Below are 16,216 nucleotides of genomic sequence, written 5' to 3' on the forward strand. Positions count from 1 at the left end.
AAATAATTGTGATAACAATAGCAAAAAGAAACTTCTCACGAAAACTTGACTGAAATTTTCATGGGGTTGTGGTGGTAGTTGTAGTAAGAACTGTGGTGGCATTAGTAATACCCTTTTAGATATATTGTTCCATTGGTTAGAATTCATAGCAATTAAAAAAATATTAATGGCTAATTTATTTAGTTAATTTTTTTCTTAAGAAATAAAATAAATAGACATTGAATCAAGTTGTATTTCTTTGTTAACTTTCTACTTTACTATTTTGTTTACAACTATTGCATGTTGTTCTTTGCAAGAAAAATATAAATTTAGTTTTTATATTTACATAAATAATTTTTTTACTTAATTTATGCATAGAAGAAAAAAATAGAGAAATTAAAAAATGTGAATTTTTATTAACAAGAATCATACTTTTTCTTTTATCAACTAAAATATCAACTTAACTTATATTTTTGAAAAAAGGTCTTTAAATTTTGAATTTTAAATGTTTACAAAAAAATTTAAAAAATAAATAAAAGAATAATCTTAATAAGGCCTACATATTTATGAGATAATTTAGGATATTAGAGCTTAAAAAAAAATATTACACACATATTTTTTGAAAACATACCATTCATCTTAAATATTTTGTAGCAATTTTTTTAAAACATGGATATTTTGCTTATTGTAAACAATTAGTTTATTATAAATTACTTGTGTAATGTGTAAAAATAATAAAATTTCTAAGTAAAATAAGTATAATTTTTATAACCATTTTAAATTTAATTGAAACATAAGAAAAGTTTTTAGTAAACTTCATTGCACTTATTTCTATAATATCAAATTATGATGCAATTTTAGTATTATTAAATTATTTCAATAGATTAGTTCAAAGAATGCTTATTTATGAACCACTCTAATTAATAATAATTTAATTATATAATTTTTAAAATTTGATTATTAGAAATATCATACAATACTAAAAACTATTATTCTAAATTAAGATTCTATGTTTATTATTGTTCTTTGGCAAAAAATTATTAAAAAGTAAATATATTAAGCCTTTATTCTTTTATCATATATATTTTTTAATGTTTACATAGCTTCTTAAATATACATACTATCTCCAAATTATTTCTTAAAATTCACATAGTTTACAAAATAATGTTGAAATTTCTAGATGAGATGGAAGAAATGTTTTAGTTTTTGAAAATTTATTTATATATCATCTCAATCTAGCTTCCACTTTTCTACTTTTCAATCTTGATAAGTTTACATGGACTCTAGAAGTGGTGCATCCAAAGAATCCTAAACATTATTTGACCTATGAATCTCTCTTTGCAAAATGTGTTCTAAGTATAAACTAACTAATTTGTTACAAAATATCTACATACCTAGTGATTTATCAATTGATTACATTTGTGAGTATTCTATAAACCTCTTCTCTATTTCTTAAGGTAGCGGATGCCAAGATATGCAATAATCCTAGTAATTAGAATGTAGAAAATCAAAATGGTAATGCATGAACCTATATTGAGGTAATCAAGACCTAAGCTCTTAATTGTTTGTTCGCCAGATGTAATGGGGCACGCCCCGGCAACATACTCAGATGGACTGCATCTGATCTTCAAACCGTGCAACTCGTTCAGGGAAATAGCTGTGTATGTGTACTTGACATAGCTGAATGCATCCAGCCATACAAAGTAATCAGGGAGGTTCTTGGGTGATAAGAAAAACCCCCCAAAGAGGCGGTTAACTTCAAGGACCATTGGCAAAACAGTGACTGAGAAGTCAGTTGTCCTGCAAATAGCCGAGACCATCAGAGCAAGAGATGTAGCTGCCAGCTGGCACAATACCATCAACACCATGAAGATCATAAACTTGGAGCCATTTCTCTGGAAGCCAACCATCCAGTAGACTATGAACGAGAAAATGATGGGGGAAACAATCTGCGAAACCATCTCAGCTGTAACCTACATGTCATGAAGAACCCGTGTCAGAACCTAATGAAATTCATGCCATCGTCAGCAGTATATTATTTCAGTTGTAAACACTCTGCTGATTAATGGCAAGTAAGAATCGTTCTGCGAAGCTCGAGATAATTAAGAAATTCACCTTCGCTGTGAAATAGGATGAGCAGTAATACATTCCAGCTGCCCTTTCACGCAGTGTAAGAGCGCGTTCTCCAGGGAAAGAATTGATAACTGTCAATGCACCGAAAACGCCCTGGTTTATCACACAGAAAAACAGCACAGGTTGCCTACGCACTGTGGACTTCTGGTGGTCACCGATCTGGAAAAATACTCCGCCAATCAGTAGTCCCATCATCACGCTCTGGCACATTTGAGTTATCAGCATATTTTTCTTCCGAATTTGCTCTCTCACCCCTCTGTTAAGTAGCACTAAGTACTGCCGATGCCATGGCATCCTCTCTCGCATAGTCTGGAACACCAAGTATTCTGATCCTTGATTCATGTTTACCTGCAAAGTGAGAATTCAATGAAACGAGTCAGAGTTTTATTACACAAGAATGGTAACAAGATTGAAGAGAAACAACCAAATTGGGTCTTGACTTGTGAATCATGAAATCATCGTTCATATTCCTACAATTAGGGAACTTGCCGGGAGTGGATGGAATTTGGATTTTAAAACATCATCGACGTTTTTAAGACTCCCCTGAGGCCTATTCATGGACGGCGTTATAACATCCAGAAAATGATCAGCTGGGTTGGTATATTCTGGGCAAGGGAATCCAGAGTCCTCGAAAAGTTGAAGCACTTCTGATGCTTTGCCTTGATAGATTACCTACAAATTTAAAATAATGTCAGACATTGCAGATAGATACTCATGTATGCTAACTTTTCTTGTGGACTAAAGGGGATGAAGAATTAAACATTGTCGAGAATTCAACCTAGGTTGAAGTGTCGTACCTGACCAGCTTTGAGGATGATTAGGTAATGGAACAAGTTGAAAATTTTGGCTTGTGGTTGATGAATGGTGCAGACGATGGTACAGTTTGCTGAGCGTGCTAGTTTTTGCAACTGCTCGCACAATGAGAGTGCCGTAACACTATCTAAACCTGAAGGATCATATTCAACGGATCAAAAGCATCGGGTCAGTGATAATTAAGAAGGTGATTAGTGTATGTTACAAGTCTAATCACAAGATTCAGACAATATTTGCCAACGTGCCTGAGGTGGGTTCATCCAAAAAAAGGAGTTGTGGATGTGTGACCAGTTCCATGCCAACACTGACTCGCCTTCTCTCGCCTCCACTAATTCCTCTCTTCTCAGGGTTTCCAATGACTGTGTTTCGCACATGATCCAATCCCATCTGCGTGATAATCTCGTCCACACGTGCAGACACTTCTTCCTCTGTCAAAGACGGCTCCAACTTGAGCCTCGTGGTATACTTGAGTGTCTCCTCTACAGTTAGATGCGCATGCAGCAGATCATCTTGCATAACATAGCCAGATATTTTCTTCAAATCTGCAATTTTGTAATCTCGACCATTGAGAAGGATTCTGCCTGTAACGCTTGCTGATTGACGCATTCGACACGCCAGGGTGTTCAACAAGGTTGATTTCCCAGACCCACTCGGGCCCATGATAGCAGTGAACCCACATATTATTTGCCCATTCAAATTATTCAACAACACTTTTCCGACCCTGCAGTCTCCACAAAAACCAGCCACTGGTTCACATAAACTTCTTGTTCGAGGATCAAAAAGCAACTAAGGTGCAACTTCAAGGAATAATCTTGGCATCATGCAGAGGGTTTAACAAAAGATCTGAACTTACTTAGACATCACAGTCAGATTTTCCCATGACAGAACAACACCATCAGTCTGTTGAGGTGGTGCACTGCTTTCAACAGGCTTCGTAAACCAATTGGGGAAAATTGTCGGAAATGCACCACTTCCACCTTTTACCCGCATAGTGTCTCTCTTCAACTTCATGCTGCAACTTCTCGGAGTTGCAATCTTTCCGTAAGTGGCCGGCTTGGGCTGTAACGCAATCGCTTTCACAACTCGCGTGCCACTGTTGGGAGTGTTGATGTTCTTTTTTTGTAGAAACTTAGGCAATGGAAGCAAGATCTCTCTGACATTGCCAATTTTTGCAGTAGGCACTCCTTCCCCAATATTGAATTCAAACTGGCTCTTGGGATCTGAAGAACACTCACTACATGCTGGCGATGATAAACTGTGTCGGCCCTGCGCAAGCTGATTAGGGCAAATATCCAATTCGCATCCTCTGAATGCCATTCGCCCCCTCGGCTCCGACATGGCTCGTCCATGTGCAAGATTGGAGCGGAGATCTGATCTCCCTCTTTCAGGAGTTGTTAACATGGCTCGCTCATGTGTAAGTTGTCCCTCTGCATTCTGTACCTGAGACCCTCGTCTAGGATTTATACTGGCGGTCGGAGATGGCACGTTCTCCGATGTTGAGCGACTGCCTGAGCCGTTAGCATCAAGAAGAGATTGAAGCTGAGGAGCCTTGTAAAGAGAAGCCTCAGTGTAACTTTGGCAGTTGCTTCTTTGGGTGAAAGAAGACACAGGCATTGCATGCTCACATAGTCGCGACCGCGAAGGAGAACATGAGGGCCGGGGCAGGGATTCTGAATCAACATCTATTACGACTTCACCGTGCCCACTAGAATAGTATTGATGGTGATTCCGTTTGGGGCACACAACCAACTGGGGGCTCTCTCTGTTCCTAAAATCCAAGTGCAGGTAGATCCTCTTCTCATGATGATTCGATGAACTCGATGGCCTCGATGATCCATAGTCTTTTAGTTCGCAATTCTGACATGATTTGGCAAATCGTCCAGAGTTATCTTCAACGTAGCCCACTTGCTCAAATTCAGAATTCGTTTGATTACATCGTGCATCTTCTACACCACTTATCAGATCATGCCATTTTGAGCTGGAAAAATTAGAAAAACCTGCATTATTCGAGTATAATACTGACGCTTCAGTTACACCTGAGTCCGACGATGTCGTGAATGTTTGCGTTTGGACGCTGCTGCTTTTCTTCTCTCTGGACCATATTTTGGTTCCTGCATGCCTACATAGGGGACGTCCTTCCTCAGTTTTCTCTTTCCTCTTCTTCCCCATGCTTGAAAACTCAACTCATAAAGAGCTTTCGACCACACTCCTCATCTCCACCTAACAAAGAAGGTGACATACGGTCATGTCCGATTTCTGACATAAATTTGCTATTTACTTCACATGCTTTCGAGCGAAATGAAATTCACATGCATCCACCATATTCCACGTTAGGTCAACCATGTGCTCGGCGAGTCACACTGCACATCAAGGCTTCGATCTATGATAATTGAAAACACGACTCTTAATTTGAAACCTTCATTTAGCAAGGTTTCAAAGACCGTCGTGATTCTATTTCTCCCATTACAACTGTCCATTAGCAGGGACAGACATTCGATAGAGCAGCAACACTGCACCCAACCCTATATTCCATGACCTCAACCACAATGATGAGGTTTCCAAGAATTATCCACCAATATCATGCTCACATACATTACAGGAATCGAATTCACATGAATACCGCTCAAACAAGATCTGAGGACCGCCAAAATTTTAACTCAAAATACTACAAAGGAATTCAAAGTGGCATGTGCGCTCATACACATCATGGATTCACAAAAAATTGAAGAAAACTCTTATACACGCATACACATACAGAGAATAGGTTATCGCAAGGAAGCACAAAATTAAGCGTGCAGTGCGAGTTCGCTGCTTTCGTGACCATCTTAGAGGCTTGAACACCATCACAATGTGATCATCCTACGCAGACATACGTTCGTGTTTCAATGTACAGCGCCCCATTTCGTTCCTCTCCCAGCCGATACCCGCATCGTATCTTGCAGAGGATATCAGAAAGGGTATCCCTACACCCGCTCCTGTGCTTCATGTCGTAACAGCACAAGAAGCTCTAAATTCTCACAAAATACTGTCAATCGGAGCGCAACAAATTTGATGGCACTAGTTGCGTACGATTAAGCTACTGTAGCTTGTTAGTTTAACTGCACTTGTTATTGTGAACTAGAGAGTAATGACGATGGAGGCAGTTAGGAACGGTGCAGAGATAGCAGCTACGATCATGCACGAATTGGTGGAGGGTCGTGTCTATTTTCCCGCCTTCACCTATCAATATGCAGTGTGCCACGCCTAGCTATACATATACCACCCGAGGTGTGCATGCGTTGATTGTCTACTGCTATCAGTTTATTTCTTGGTATTTCAGTTGGTTTAGTTGTTTTTCGGCTTGATTGAAAGGTACAACACGTAGAATTGGAAGGTGTTTGAAGAAGAGTGGGTTGGAAGGGACAAGCTCCATATTATGTCGTCGAGGTGGACGGCAAGGAGAGCAAAAATGCTGCGTTGTTTTTATGTATCGCCCTAATCAGGTGCCAGCAACGCTCAGGTGCGTTTTGAAAGAGCAAGATGCAAGAGAAACTTATGCAGTCGAGATAGTTCGTTCTGAAGGTCCTTCGTGTGAACTTTGCTGATCTTAACTTCCTAACATTTTCTATTAGTTTTTTTCTGCAATAGCTGTCCGTCGCAACATATTCACACATCAATCAGTTTGGTCAACATGTTGCTAGCATTTGTGAAATTTGTGTGTCCATTCTATAAATGATGTCGGCATTCGGATACTGAAGGTCTAAATCTTTTCCCACATTGAGTTGTGACTGAAGACGTCGGATGCAGAATTATACCTCAATCTGCAAAGCCCAGGTTGGGAGAGCTCCGATCAATCTTTAGAAATTATAATCATGCAAACCTCCCCGACACGCAACAATGTCGTACCCAGCGAAAAGTTATTCAACAAAGCAGATTTATGCGGTGCACTCCACATATGCTTTCAATATTTGATGAATTACGTTGTCTAATCGATGCTCATAAAATCCATCTCTGGCGATATTTCACGTGATTCCTGGACTCCTCGCACCCAAAACCCATAAAAAAGAAAGAGGGTTTGATATGTTTTTGCAACCTTACTCCGCCACGTTGCAGGAGGGTAACAAAGAGTCAACAAGCGCTAAATCTAAGGTTGAGGTCTCCAAGTTCGGATGGGATGGGATGCAATCTTGCTCTGAAGATTACAGAGTATGACAAGAAGATCCAGAAATCATTACACAAAATGATTTGATTGTCTAAAACATCTTCCAGTGAGGACGCCAAATCATGGACTATCCCGGCCACGTCCAGGAATCTGTCTCGACCCACAATTCGAGATTCAAATCGTCGCTCTCTTCTAATCAAATATTGCTCTCGCTTTACTAGGGCCCAAGTCCCGCGATCGCCATCTGGCCACAGCGACTGTCACATTTGCCAAAACGATCTTACAATTGCGACTTCAAGCCACAGTATTCACTGTCTACGATTGTCACACTATTGCACCGCAGTTCAGGAAGGCGAGGAAGAAATAAGAAAAAGCCGTCGACACCATGTCGTCAATAGTGTCTCCACTCACATGGTTTTTCTTGTAGAAAACTCTTACAACAACCATCTCATCCAAAACTTTCAAAGCGTTCGAAATGAGCACCTAAGCCCAGGTTTAGTAGGACTACGTGTGGAACCACAGTCAACGCCCATCGTGCAAAATGTCACCTCAAACAGTTCCACTACCTCAAATAGAAATGTGCGGCTGCCGCAACCTGCGAACGAGATCTACTTTTATACAAACCAAACTCTACGAACGAGGTACTGCTTCAAGGACGTCAGGAAAAATGGGTTAATTGGTTGAATAGTGACTGAAGTAAAATTTTATTGGCTGTGCGGGAGTGCATGGCGTGATGGGGTCCAGAAGGTCTGCATAGGGTTACGAAAGTGTAGGTCCGAAGCCTACTCAACCTACGACCAGATGAACGGTAGTGCGTCATCTGCTTTGTTTCGAGAGGGTTCCTGGTTGCTACGCGTAATTCAGGGATCGTTAGAGAGTCAGTGAGTTCAATTTTTGGATTTCGGTGTTGATTTGTGTGACTGTGAGTTAGAATTGGCGGGGTGAGTATTGGACATTAGGTCGGTTGAGGATCTGGTTAGTTCTCGAGGTAGGGTTTGAGAGAGACCGTGTCAGGTAGGTCGATCGCCATGGAGGTGCGATGGGGTTGGGGAGCAGCGTCGCTGTGTGGGGCAATGTGGGTTTTGTTGGTGGTGGAGGTGATTTGCGTTGGCGCTGCGGTTGCGCCTGTTTTGAAAGCTGGTGAGACTCCCGTGTCTGCCCTGGAAGCTGTTTCGGTAAGTTCTTTGAAATCCGTCGATTGTGTTACAAAGATTGCTGACGAGGATGAGCGGGTTCGATGGAGTGGTTAGAGTGACTGCTCTTTCTCTGCCGGATTTGGGTGATTTCGGATTGTCGATGGTATTGTATAGTCCATCCAGAATCGCAGAGTCCGACAACTTGTGCGTGTTGAATTTTGCACTGTGTTATTGCCGCAAGGAAAGTCGCCTGATTCAAGTTGTCTCGAAGATTCTCGGTATTATCTTTGGTGTGGTACTGACTATTAGCTGTTAAGAACAATGATGTTCGAGAAAAGTGAAGTATTTCTTCGCACTTGAGGTTCCAGCTACAACCTATTTAAATCCCGTCAACCGTTAACGCTCAGAATCTCTCAATCCCCTCATGAATCTTGCGACGGTAATGGTTTTCTAGTATTTGTAGGTATTTTGGCGGTGCTGGATCATTTAAGGGAAGTTTGTCTCCAAAATCCATCCATCGCAGACGAATCTCGGCGTTGGTTTTTGGTTGCAGGCCGTTGTTATCCCGCAGTCCGTCTTGTACGCCATTAGGATAACACCCTGATATCAATTGAGTATATGTTTCTAGCTAGAGATTGAGTTTTTTCTACAAAATTTGGGGATGAGTGGAGAATCGTAATAACTGGAAGTCTTGGTGGTGGTGGTGGTGGTGGATGCAGGACACTCTAGACCTACTGAAGCAGCGCATGGGATGGAAAGCAGATGAGGTGAAGTTAGGTAGTATAGATACAAGGGACGCCAAAATAGGGCAGACTCTCATATACGAATTTGACATCCAGGTTGGTGGTGTAGTGATCCCGCTGCGGCTCTCCGAGGAGGTTACTTCATGGCAGTATTTACAGGAGCTTCCTGCTCCGAGTAGTGACGCTGAAGACAATGAGGACGGCAAGGGTGGTGGGAAGCAGGAAGTGAAGAAGGGAGCTGTGAATGTATGGCATCCTGAAGCTTTTGCTGCTACGTTAGCCCCATTTGAGGTGGCTGGACCCGTAGACCTTTGGATTCAAGACGCGGAGGAGCTGCGACTTGCTATGCCTGTGAGAACTTCTCCCTTGCAATGTCCTCCCTGAGTATCTGGTTCACAATGTAGCACTTTATTAGGAGCACTGAAAAGCCGAGAGAATAGGCTAAGTACTGTCTCCTCTCTTTTCACAACACTTGTTTTTCCCCCCTTCAGTGTACGCATATATCGTCCTGATGATGTTCTACTATTTATTTACACGTCAATTTTGCAGCATGATGTAGATGCAGGAGTGCTGAAAAGAGTATTGTTGGCTGATGGAGCCGTAGTTTCTGTCCAAGGAGCTCGTGAAGTGAGTCTTTCACGACCATTGCAATTGCCACTACCTCTCCCAAGAGGTCCAGATGGTGGACTAGCTGCCAGTCTTGTTGCACTAGCTGCTCGCCTCCGATCCGCATCTCGTGGACAAGAGAAACCCTTGCTCTCCCTTCGAATAGTGGGCCCTAGTTCATTGACGGCCGTGAAAACCCCTGCAGAGTCAAGCCCCGGGAGGTTAAAGGTCAAGAGGCTGGGCTCTGGAGCTGTTGAGCTAACATCCGCAGTGGCCAAGAAAGTAGAATCCAAGCCAATGACAGTGCCTTATGGACCCTTAGCCGTAACAGACAACATCGAGGATTTATACATGTGGCCTCTTCCTCACATAAACATGAGCAAACTGGAAGGCTTGGAGCAAGCACTAATGAAGATCTTGGGCAAAGAGGCGTACAGAAGAGGCTCCTTCCAACTCCTCAAAGCCAAGGTTTCTGCTGCCAGTTTTGTACAAATTGGGTTTGAAGTTGATAAATCAATCGACAAGGACGCCTTCGAAGATGACGAGCTTTGGCCTGAGTGGGCTACGAAGCCAAGTATAGAGCATTTGCAGTTTGAGCTTCTGACAATAGTGGAGGGCAAAAAGTTGAGGCCTGTCCAGGTTCAGCAATCTGAGTCAGTTATGCCCACAATTGCCGTCTCCCCCAACGTTGTGGATGGAAACCTCACCTTCGGAACTGTCCCTTTTTTGATGCCTCCAGGTGCCATGACTCTAGATGTTGATTTTGAAGGTGTTATAGATTGAAAGGTATAGTTCTCAAGGTTTCCTCTTATTCATTTTCTAAACACCGTAATTGTATATAGCTTCTAATAAATAGTTATTGTGCCACTGAGAGGTCGTGACTCGAGTTCAACTTCATTCTTGACAGTAAACGTATACTCACGTATTCTTGATGATTTTGAAAAAATGAATTAATAATAGTGAAATGTTTTCACTCTTAAATCACTAGTATAATTTTCTTTTTTGACAAAAGCATGTAATTTTTTTTGAAGTAACTGTTTTAATAAGATACATGCAATAGCATTGTCGTTCATGAATTAGCACTGAAAGGAATTTGAAATTATTGAATTAGGAAAACGTTCAGTTTTTCTTTCTTTTTGATGTGTTCAATATCGTGTCAAACAAATTTACAAACTAAAACTTGTAGTTCAGACGTACATTACTGTTGTGAATAGTGAAATGCTCACTGTCCATGAAATTTAGTGCTGCCTATTGTCCTTTTTATATTTTTTCAAAACTTTGTTGTCCTTCATTTACAAGGTGCCACTCCCTATTTCAACTTCAACTCTAATATGCTCTCTTTTCCACCTTCATTGCTAGCCAACTATGAATAAATGTTGCCTTCAAAGCTTAAGCTTACTTCATCATCTATTATTGTATTGAGCTTTTTAGTTAAGGTAGATTCATAGTCTTATTCCTTTAAGCGCTCATTTTTGTAATGTTAAGATGATACAAACCTTATCTACTTGTCTAATTGTAAAATACTTGCAAAGTGCTGTTGTTTGAGAGGCATTTTAATGCAATCTAAGTAACATTTCTTAAACTTGAGATTTTCAATTGCAATTTGTGATAACATATCACTCTAGATTTGAGAATCCGTTACAAAGTAAATTGGATTTCATTTGAAGCAAATTCATATAGATAGGCATTGGATACTTCCCAGTATGAGCTAACTAGATAAAATTTTGCTATTGTAGGTCCTTTCGTGTTGAATAGTCGGCCACATGTGAGGCCAATTCATTTGCTTTTGCATTAACATATATTCATCATGGAGCAATAGACCTTGAAGGAGGCACCATTGCAAGAGATCATAAATGAGGTATCTTCTAAAGTTCAAATTACATTGTCATAGTCTAGATTGTATCAATTATGCAAACATAAATGAAAAGGACCATCTATTAGTAAAAAATTTGGTATGTGCTTGCAATTGTCAATTGGTTGTTCTTTTGCATTCGTATAATTTCTATGATTGGCTTGCTTGACTTGTTCATAATCAAATTTAACTTAACTACTTTGAAGACAACATTAATTGAGGTGGCATAGTTTGCGGAGGGACATGTGCCACACATTAAGTGGCTATGATTGTGAGCAGTGCACAAATGGGCAACAAGCAAAATCCCTCAAACTTAAGGCCTTTAATTAAGCAAAATATTTTCTAATAGACATAATTCTTAAATAACATTTTCATATACTTCACATGTATCATAATTCATTAAAATCTAGTTTGTTTTTATAATTCTATGCAATTTAAATATAATCATGTGACTATTAATTTTTATATCAATTATAATTTAACATCCATAATCTACTCAATAAATTATTATAACAAACTTAAATATAATAAAATATGTTGAATAATTTTTTTAAAAAAATTATTTATTGTAAAGGATTCAAAATGTTTTATTACTTTTCTCTTGAAATATATTTGTTTTGAAAAATGAATGCCTAAGTGCAATCATATCATCACTTAAGTACAATAATATATATATATATATATATATATATGGTTTTACACTTAAAAAAAATAGAAAATAACTCCATTTTTTAAAGTATATAAATAGATTTTATTAAAAATATATTAAGGCTTAAATAGAAATATATTTTTTACATTAAAAAAATAATGTTTTAATTTTTTAATTTTTTAACTCAAGATATACTTTATTTTAAATCTAAAACATTTATTTTAAAATAATGAATGAAGAAATAAAGTACCATATTAAAGAAATACAATAACAAACTTGTCTTACTTATCTTATATTAAGTCTAATATAGGACACAAATGAATATGTGTAGAAAATGTGAGTGTAAATAGAGCAAAAAAAGAACAAATTTTTTTGGATTAAAACTCAATAACTACTTTTTGCCATCTTTTAAATGTTGTCTTATAACTATGTGTTTTAAAAAATATTTTCATATTCTCTTAATACAAGATACAATTTTTGAGGATTTTATGACAAATTTCCAAGATTAAATGTATTGTTCAACATAATAGGACTTGCACAATTTTTTTATTTCTTTTTTAATTTTTTAAATATAAACAAGCTTGTTTCACTTTAACTAATTATTTATTGTTCTTTTGTAAAAAAGTCAAGAATAAGTATTATAAACATTGTAAAGTAGTAAGAGCATTTAGTTAGATATATCTTTGTATTATTATAATTTTTTGTAATTTCAAAAGTATATACTTTCTATTATTTATGTCTTTAAACAAATTTTATAATATACTAAAAGAAATAGACTTAATAATATAAATAAATTATTATTATTAAAATAAATAAATATATATATATATATATGCAAGATTTAAATTTTATGTAAATTCTATATGAATAATATTATTTAAAATTTTAAAAATTCTAATAAATATTATTTACTATATAAATTTTGTTTCATATTTCTATTTTTAAATTTTGAAGAAAAAATATATTTAGAAAATCTATGTATTTATATTTTAACATGTATATTTACATATCATTTTATATAAATGTTTTGTGTAATTTAAAACTAAATCAAACTATAGTCACATTTTTATTTGGTTGAATATTTTGTATAAATGTGTTTAGAATTTTTACTTTTTAAAATAAAAGTATACCTATGTATGTTTTCAATATATTTTGAAGAATATATATATATATATATTGACATGTCAAACCAACAAAGGAGATGATCTTTGTTTTGAATTTCTTTTTGCAACATTTCTTTTAATTTAAAATGTTTTTGGCTTCTCTACCATTGGCATGAAAATGCAACATGAAAATGCAACATGTATACATGCTTTTTTTTTTGGAGACAAAATTATCTTTTTATAGAAAGACTATTTTATTGCATTGAGATCTCACTTTGTATTCAATCTTTTGTTCATTATACTATCATTGTTGACTTTATATCTTCTTTTTACTTGCTTTACTTAGAATCTTACAAATACATGTTTCTATATACATATATACCATATTTAAAATAAAAAAAAGTATTAAAAATCTATGGTTTGTAAAAGAATTGAAAATTACGTTTAAATCAACCAATTTTTTAAAAGTAAATAATAATTATAATTTCATTGAATATGTTAAGAACTCAAATTCAGGCATGGTGTGTCAATAATTTCAGTGCAATCAATTTATTCACATCAAAACAATGATTAAAATCAATGTATGGATCTCCACTCCCAGTTGTAAAATGCTTCTGTAAATGATAACAAAAATTTGTATCTTCTGTTAAAGAAAATAATTACTATTTTAATAAGATAAATGAAAATCAACTCATAATAAAATACCGTCAACCTTCTTCCAAATGAAAAATATTTATTCTACTTATAATGAATTATTACATTTAATGAAAAAAAAATCTATTATTGTATTGTTATACTTAGCATAGGTCTTTTGATTCGTTTTTAACAATTAGTAAATATGTCCTCTTTTGAATGAATTATTTTATATTAATTATTAAAAAAAAAATCTATCAAGAATATATGTTTTTTTCATATGTCGTCAAAGAAACACATCTTTATATTTCTTTGTTATTCTTTTTTATTTTTTAATACATTTATTGATAATATTTTCATCTGATAAATTTTAAAGGTGAAATAATATATTTAATTCATTTCAAAGTAATGCACATGATAGATACTTGTGACATTGTAGTCAATCATAGCCAACTATACATATACAACCTCAATGTGCCTATACTATGAAAAAAGAACATATTTTAGTATGGAATTATGACATCAATTCATCTCTAGGTCTTAAAAGAGGTTTTCAAACAAAACAAGGATATTTTAGTGCATACAATTATTTCATATTAAATTTGGAAGTAGGATGCTTTGAGAGGGTGAAATTAGAGTGAGTTACAATAACATAATCATTGGTTTCAGTGCAATACATGAAAAGGCAATATGTATCGTGAAAGACCATATGTTTTTAGTGATTTTGGAATATTTTTTTGGTAATTTCGGCATCAATTTTGACACCATCTGAAAAACATAATTTTATTATATCAAAGATATTTATGTATTTTCTTAGTCTTTTGAAAAATAGTTTTTACTTTTATTTTTTAAATTACAAGTTCTTAGTTTTCAAATGTCAAACATTTATGCAATAATTTCAACTTGTAGAAAAAGTGTTTTTTACTTTATTTTTATTTTTATTTTTATCTATATGTTTAGATATATATATATATATATATATTATTAATCAAGTTTTTTTATTATTTTATATTTATATTTATATTTTTTATAAATATTTATTTTTGATGATAATAGATAGAATTAATATAAAAATACATGTTTCTATAAAAACATTACAAATAATTAGGTCCTTCCAATGAATGATAAATTTTTAATGTAAGATGTTTGTTATGAATTCGTTACAAATTGTATTCTATACTAAAAAAAACGATAGAATGATTTTTAAACTTGTAGTTATGGGATGGAAATTTTGAAAAGGCAAAAAGTAGTTATTGAGCTTTAAATACAAAGCCGCCTCTTTTGTGTAGATCTATTTATAATGGCACTCATTTGTGTCCTATATTACACAATGTAAAACAAAGTTTCCAATGTCCTACATGAGAAGGCCTACTAATAATAATATAATTACATCCTATAGTTTAACATGTAGCAGTAACTATCTTATTATGTTAAGATCTTATTTAAAACATAATATACAATAATTTATTTGTTTAGCTTTTAACATGAAAACATAATTTACAAACTGTAACTTAAAATCAACAACATCCAAATATTTTATTATCTGAAGAATTTATTTGCTTTTGGTTGTAAATAGAAGTATAAAAAAATTTAACATTTCTTGTTTAGTTATATATCTATCTACATATATATATACATATATTATTAACATTATAATAAAATATATATTGATTTAATTTTTTTGTATAAAATCAAAATAATAGTCAACAATTAATTTTTTAAAGAATATGTTGAATTCTAATTTTGAAATATCTAATTTTAATATATATATACAATTTTTGACATAATAGCAACTCTTTTATTACTTAATTTCAATTTTAAATTTTAAATTGAATAAGAATACATTATTTGGCCTAATATTTGAATAATATATAAATCATTTAATTTTTTGTTGCTTATTTTTAATATCGAAAATTTAAAATAAACTACTATTAATCCTATTAAAATATGATAAAAATAACAATAATACCTATTACTTACATAGAAAAATCTTTTTATTTTATTTGTATTTCAAATCGTAAATTATATTCAATCTTTATTGCTTTTCTTTTCATAAATGTGAGTATTAGAAAATTCTTTTATGTGTTTTTATAATTTATAGCTTTTCAAATATTATTTCAAAAAGTCATAAAGATTTGTATAATTAAGAGTGTATAATTTATTTAAATTTTTATTTTGAAAAAAATATAAAATAAGTTGATTAATTTGGTGAAATTTTACTAATGCATTTTTTTTTTTTTTTTTTTTTTAATGATTGATGTGCATTTACATTAACATGCAAAATACAAAATTACATCTCAAGGAACATTGAAAGGAATAAAATGTGCCATGAACATACAACTAATAATAAGCCTTTAGAGGTTTCTTTTATCTTTTATCTTTTTATTTTTTTAAGATATATTTTTTTTAGAATATTAAACATACTTCT

At 34.7% G+C, this 16,216-nt stretch overlaps 2 protein-coding genes across 11 annotated transcripts; one reads left to right on the forward strand and one right to left on the reverse strand.

The window, feature by feature from the left end:
- Positions 1-1,083: 1,083 nt before the first annotated feature.
- Positions 1,084-6,265, reverse strand: LOC112292717 (uncharacterized). 9 transcript variants are annotated; one of them, XM_024541481.3, is made up of 8 exons: positions 5,681-6,265; positions 4,962-5,145; positions 3,779-4,782; positions 3,171-3,646; positions 2,910-3,058; positions 2,602-2,784; positions 2,095-2,460; positions 1,084-1,952 (listed from the first exon to the last, which is right to left on the reverse strand). In XM_024541481.3, the coding sequence occupies exons 2-8, from the start codon at positions 5,040-5,042 to the stop codon at positions 1,425-1,427; spliced, it is 2,787 nt and encodes a 928-aa protein (XP_024397249.1). In that variant the 5' UTR covers positions 5,043-5,145; positions 5,681-6,265; the 3' UTR covers positions 1,084-1,424. The 9 variants fall into 9 exon arrangements, with proteins under 9 accessions (XP_024397249.1, XP_073395404.1, XP_073395403.1 ...); XM_073539303.2 differs by adding an exon at positions 5,342-5,435 and having other exon boundaries at positions 3,779-5,145; XM_073539302.2 differs by adding an exon at positions 5,342-5,447 and having other exon boundaries at positions 3,779-5,145.
- A 1,551-nt stretch (positions 6,266-7,816) lies between these two features.
- LOC112292718 (protein TUNICAMYCIN INDUCED 1) lies at positions 7,817-10,422 on the forward strand. 2 transcript variants are annotated; one of them, XM_024541483.3, is made up of 3 exons: positions 7,817-8,206; positions 8,922-9,296; positions 9,495-10,422. In XM_024541483.3, exons 2-3 carry the CDS (start codon positions 8,949-8,951, stop codon positions 10,332-10,334), a joined length of 1,188 nt encoding a protein of 395 aa, XP_024397251.1. In that variant the 5' UTR covers positions 7,817-8,206; positions 8,922-8,948; the 3' UTR covers positions 10,335-10,422. The 2 variants fall into 2 exon arrangements, with proteins under 2 accessions (XP_024397251.1, XP_024397250.1); XM_024541482.3 differs by having other exon boundaries at positions 7,820-8,241.
- The last annotated feature ends 5,794 nt before the right edge of the window (positions 10,423-16,216 follow it).

This window comes from Physcomitrium patens, chromosome 15, assembly GCF_059467195.1.
Source record: "Physcomitrium patens ecotype Gransden chromosome 15, ASM5946719v1, whole genome shotgun sequence".
Taxonomy (NCBI): domain Eukaryota; kingdom Viridiplantae; phylum Streptophyta; class Bryopsida; order Funariales; family Funariaceae; genus Physcomitrium; species Physcomitrium patens.

Excerpts from the sequence above, each read along its gene's own strand:
- LOC112292717 (XM_024541478.3), bottom strand. The coding sequence starts at position 5,094 with ATGGGGAAGAAGAGGAAAGAGAAAACTGAGGAAGGACGTCCCCTATGT. Across the intron at positions 3,647-3,778 it reads AATCTGACTGTGATGTCTAA|GGTCGGAAAAGTGTTGTTGA; the intron begins GTAAGTTCAGAT and ends TGGAGACTGCAG. Across the intron at positions 2,785-2,909 it reads TCATCCTCAAAGCTGGTCAG|GTAATCTATCAAGGCAAAGC; the intron begins GTACGACACTTC and ends TTAAATTTGTAG.
- LOC112292718 (XM_024541482.3), top strand. The coding sequence starts at position 8,095 with ATGGAGGTGCGATGGGGTTGGGGAGCAGCGTCGCTGTGTGGGGCAATG. Across the intron at positions 8,242-8,921 it reads CTGCCCTGGAAGCTGTTTCG|GACACTCTAGACCTACTGAA; the intron begins GTAAGTTCTTTG and ends TGGTGGATGCAG. Across the intron at positions 9,297-9,494 it reads AGCTGCGACTTGCTATGCCT|CATGATGTAGATGCAGGAGT; the intron begins GTGAGAACTTCT and ends TCAATTTTGCAG.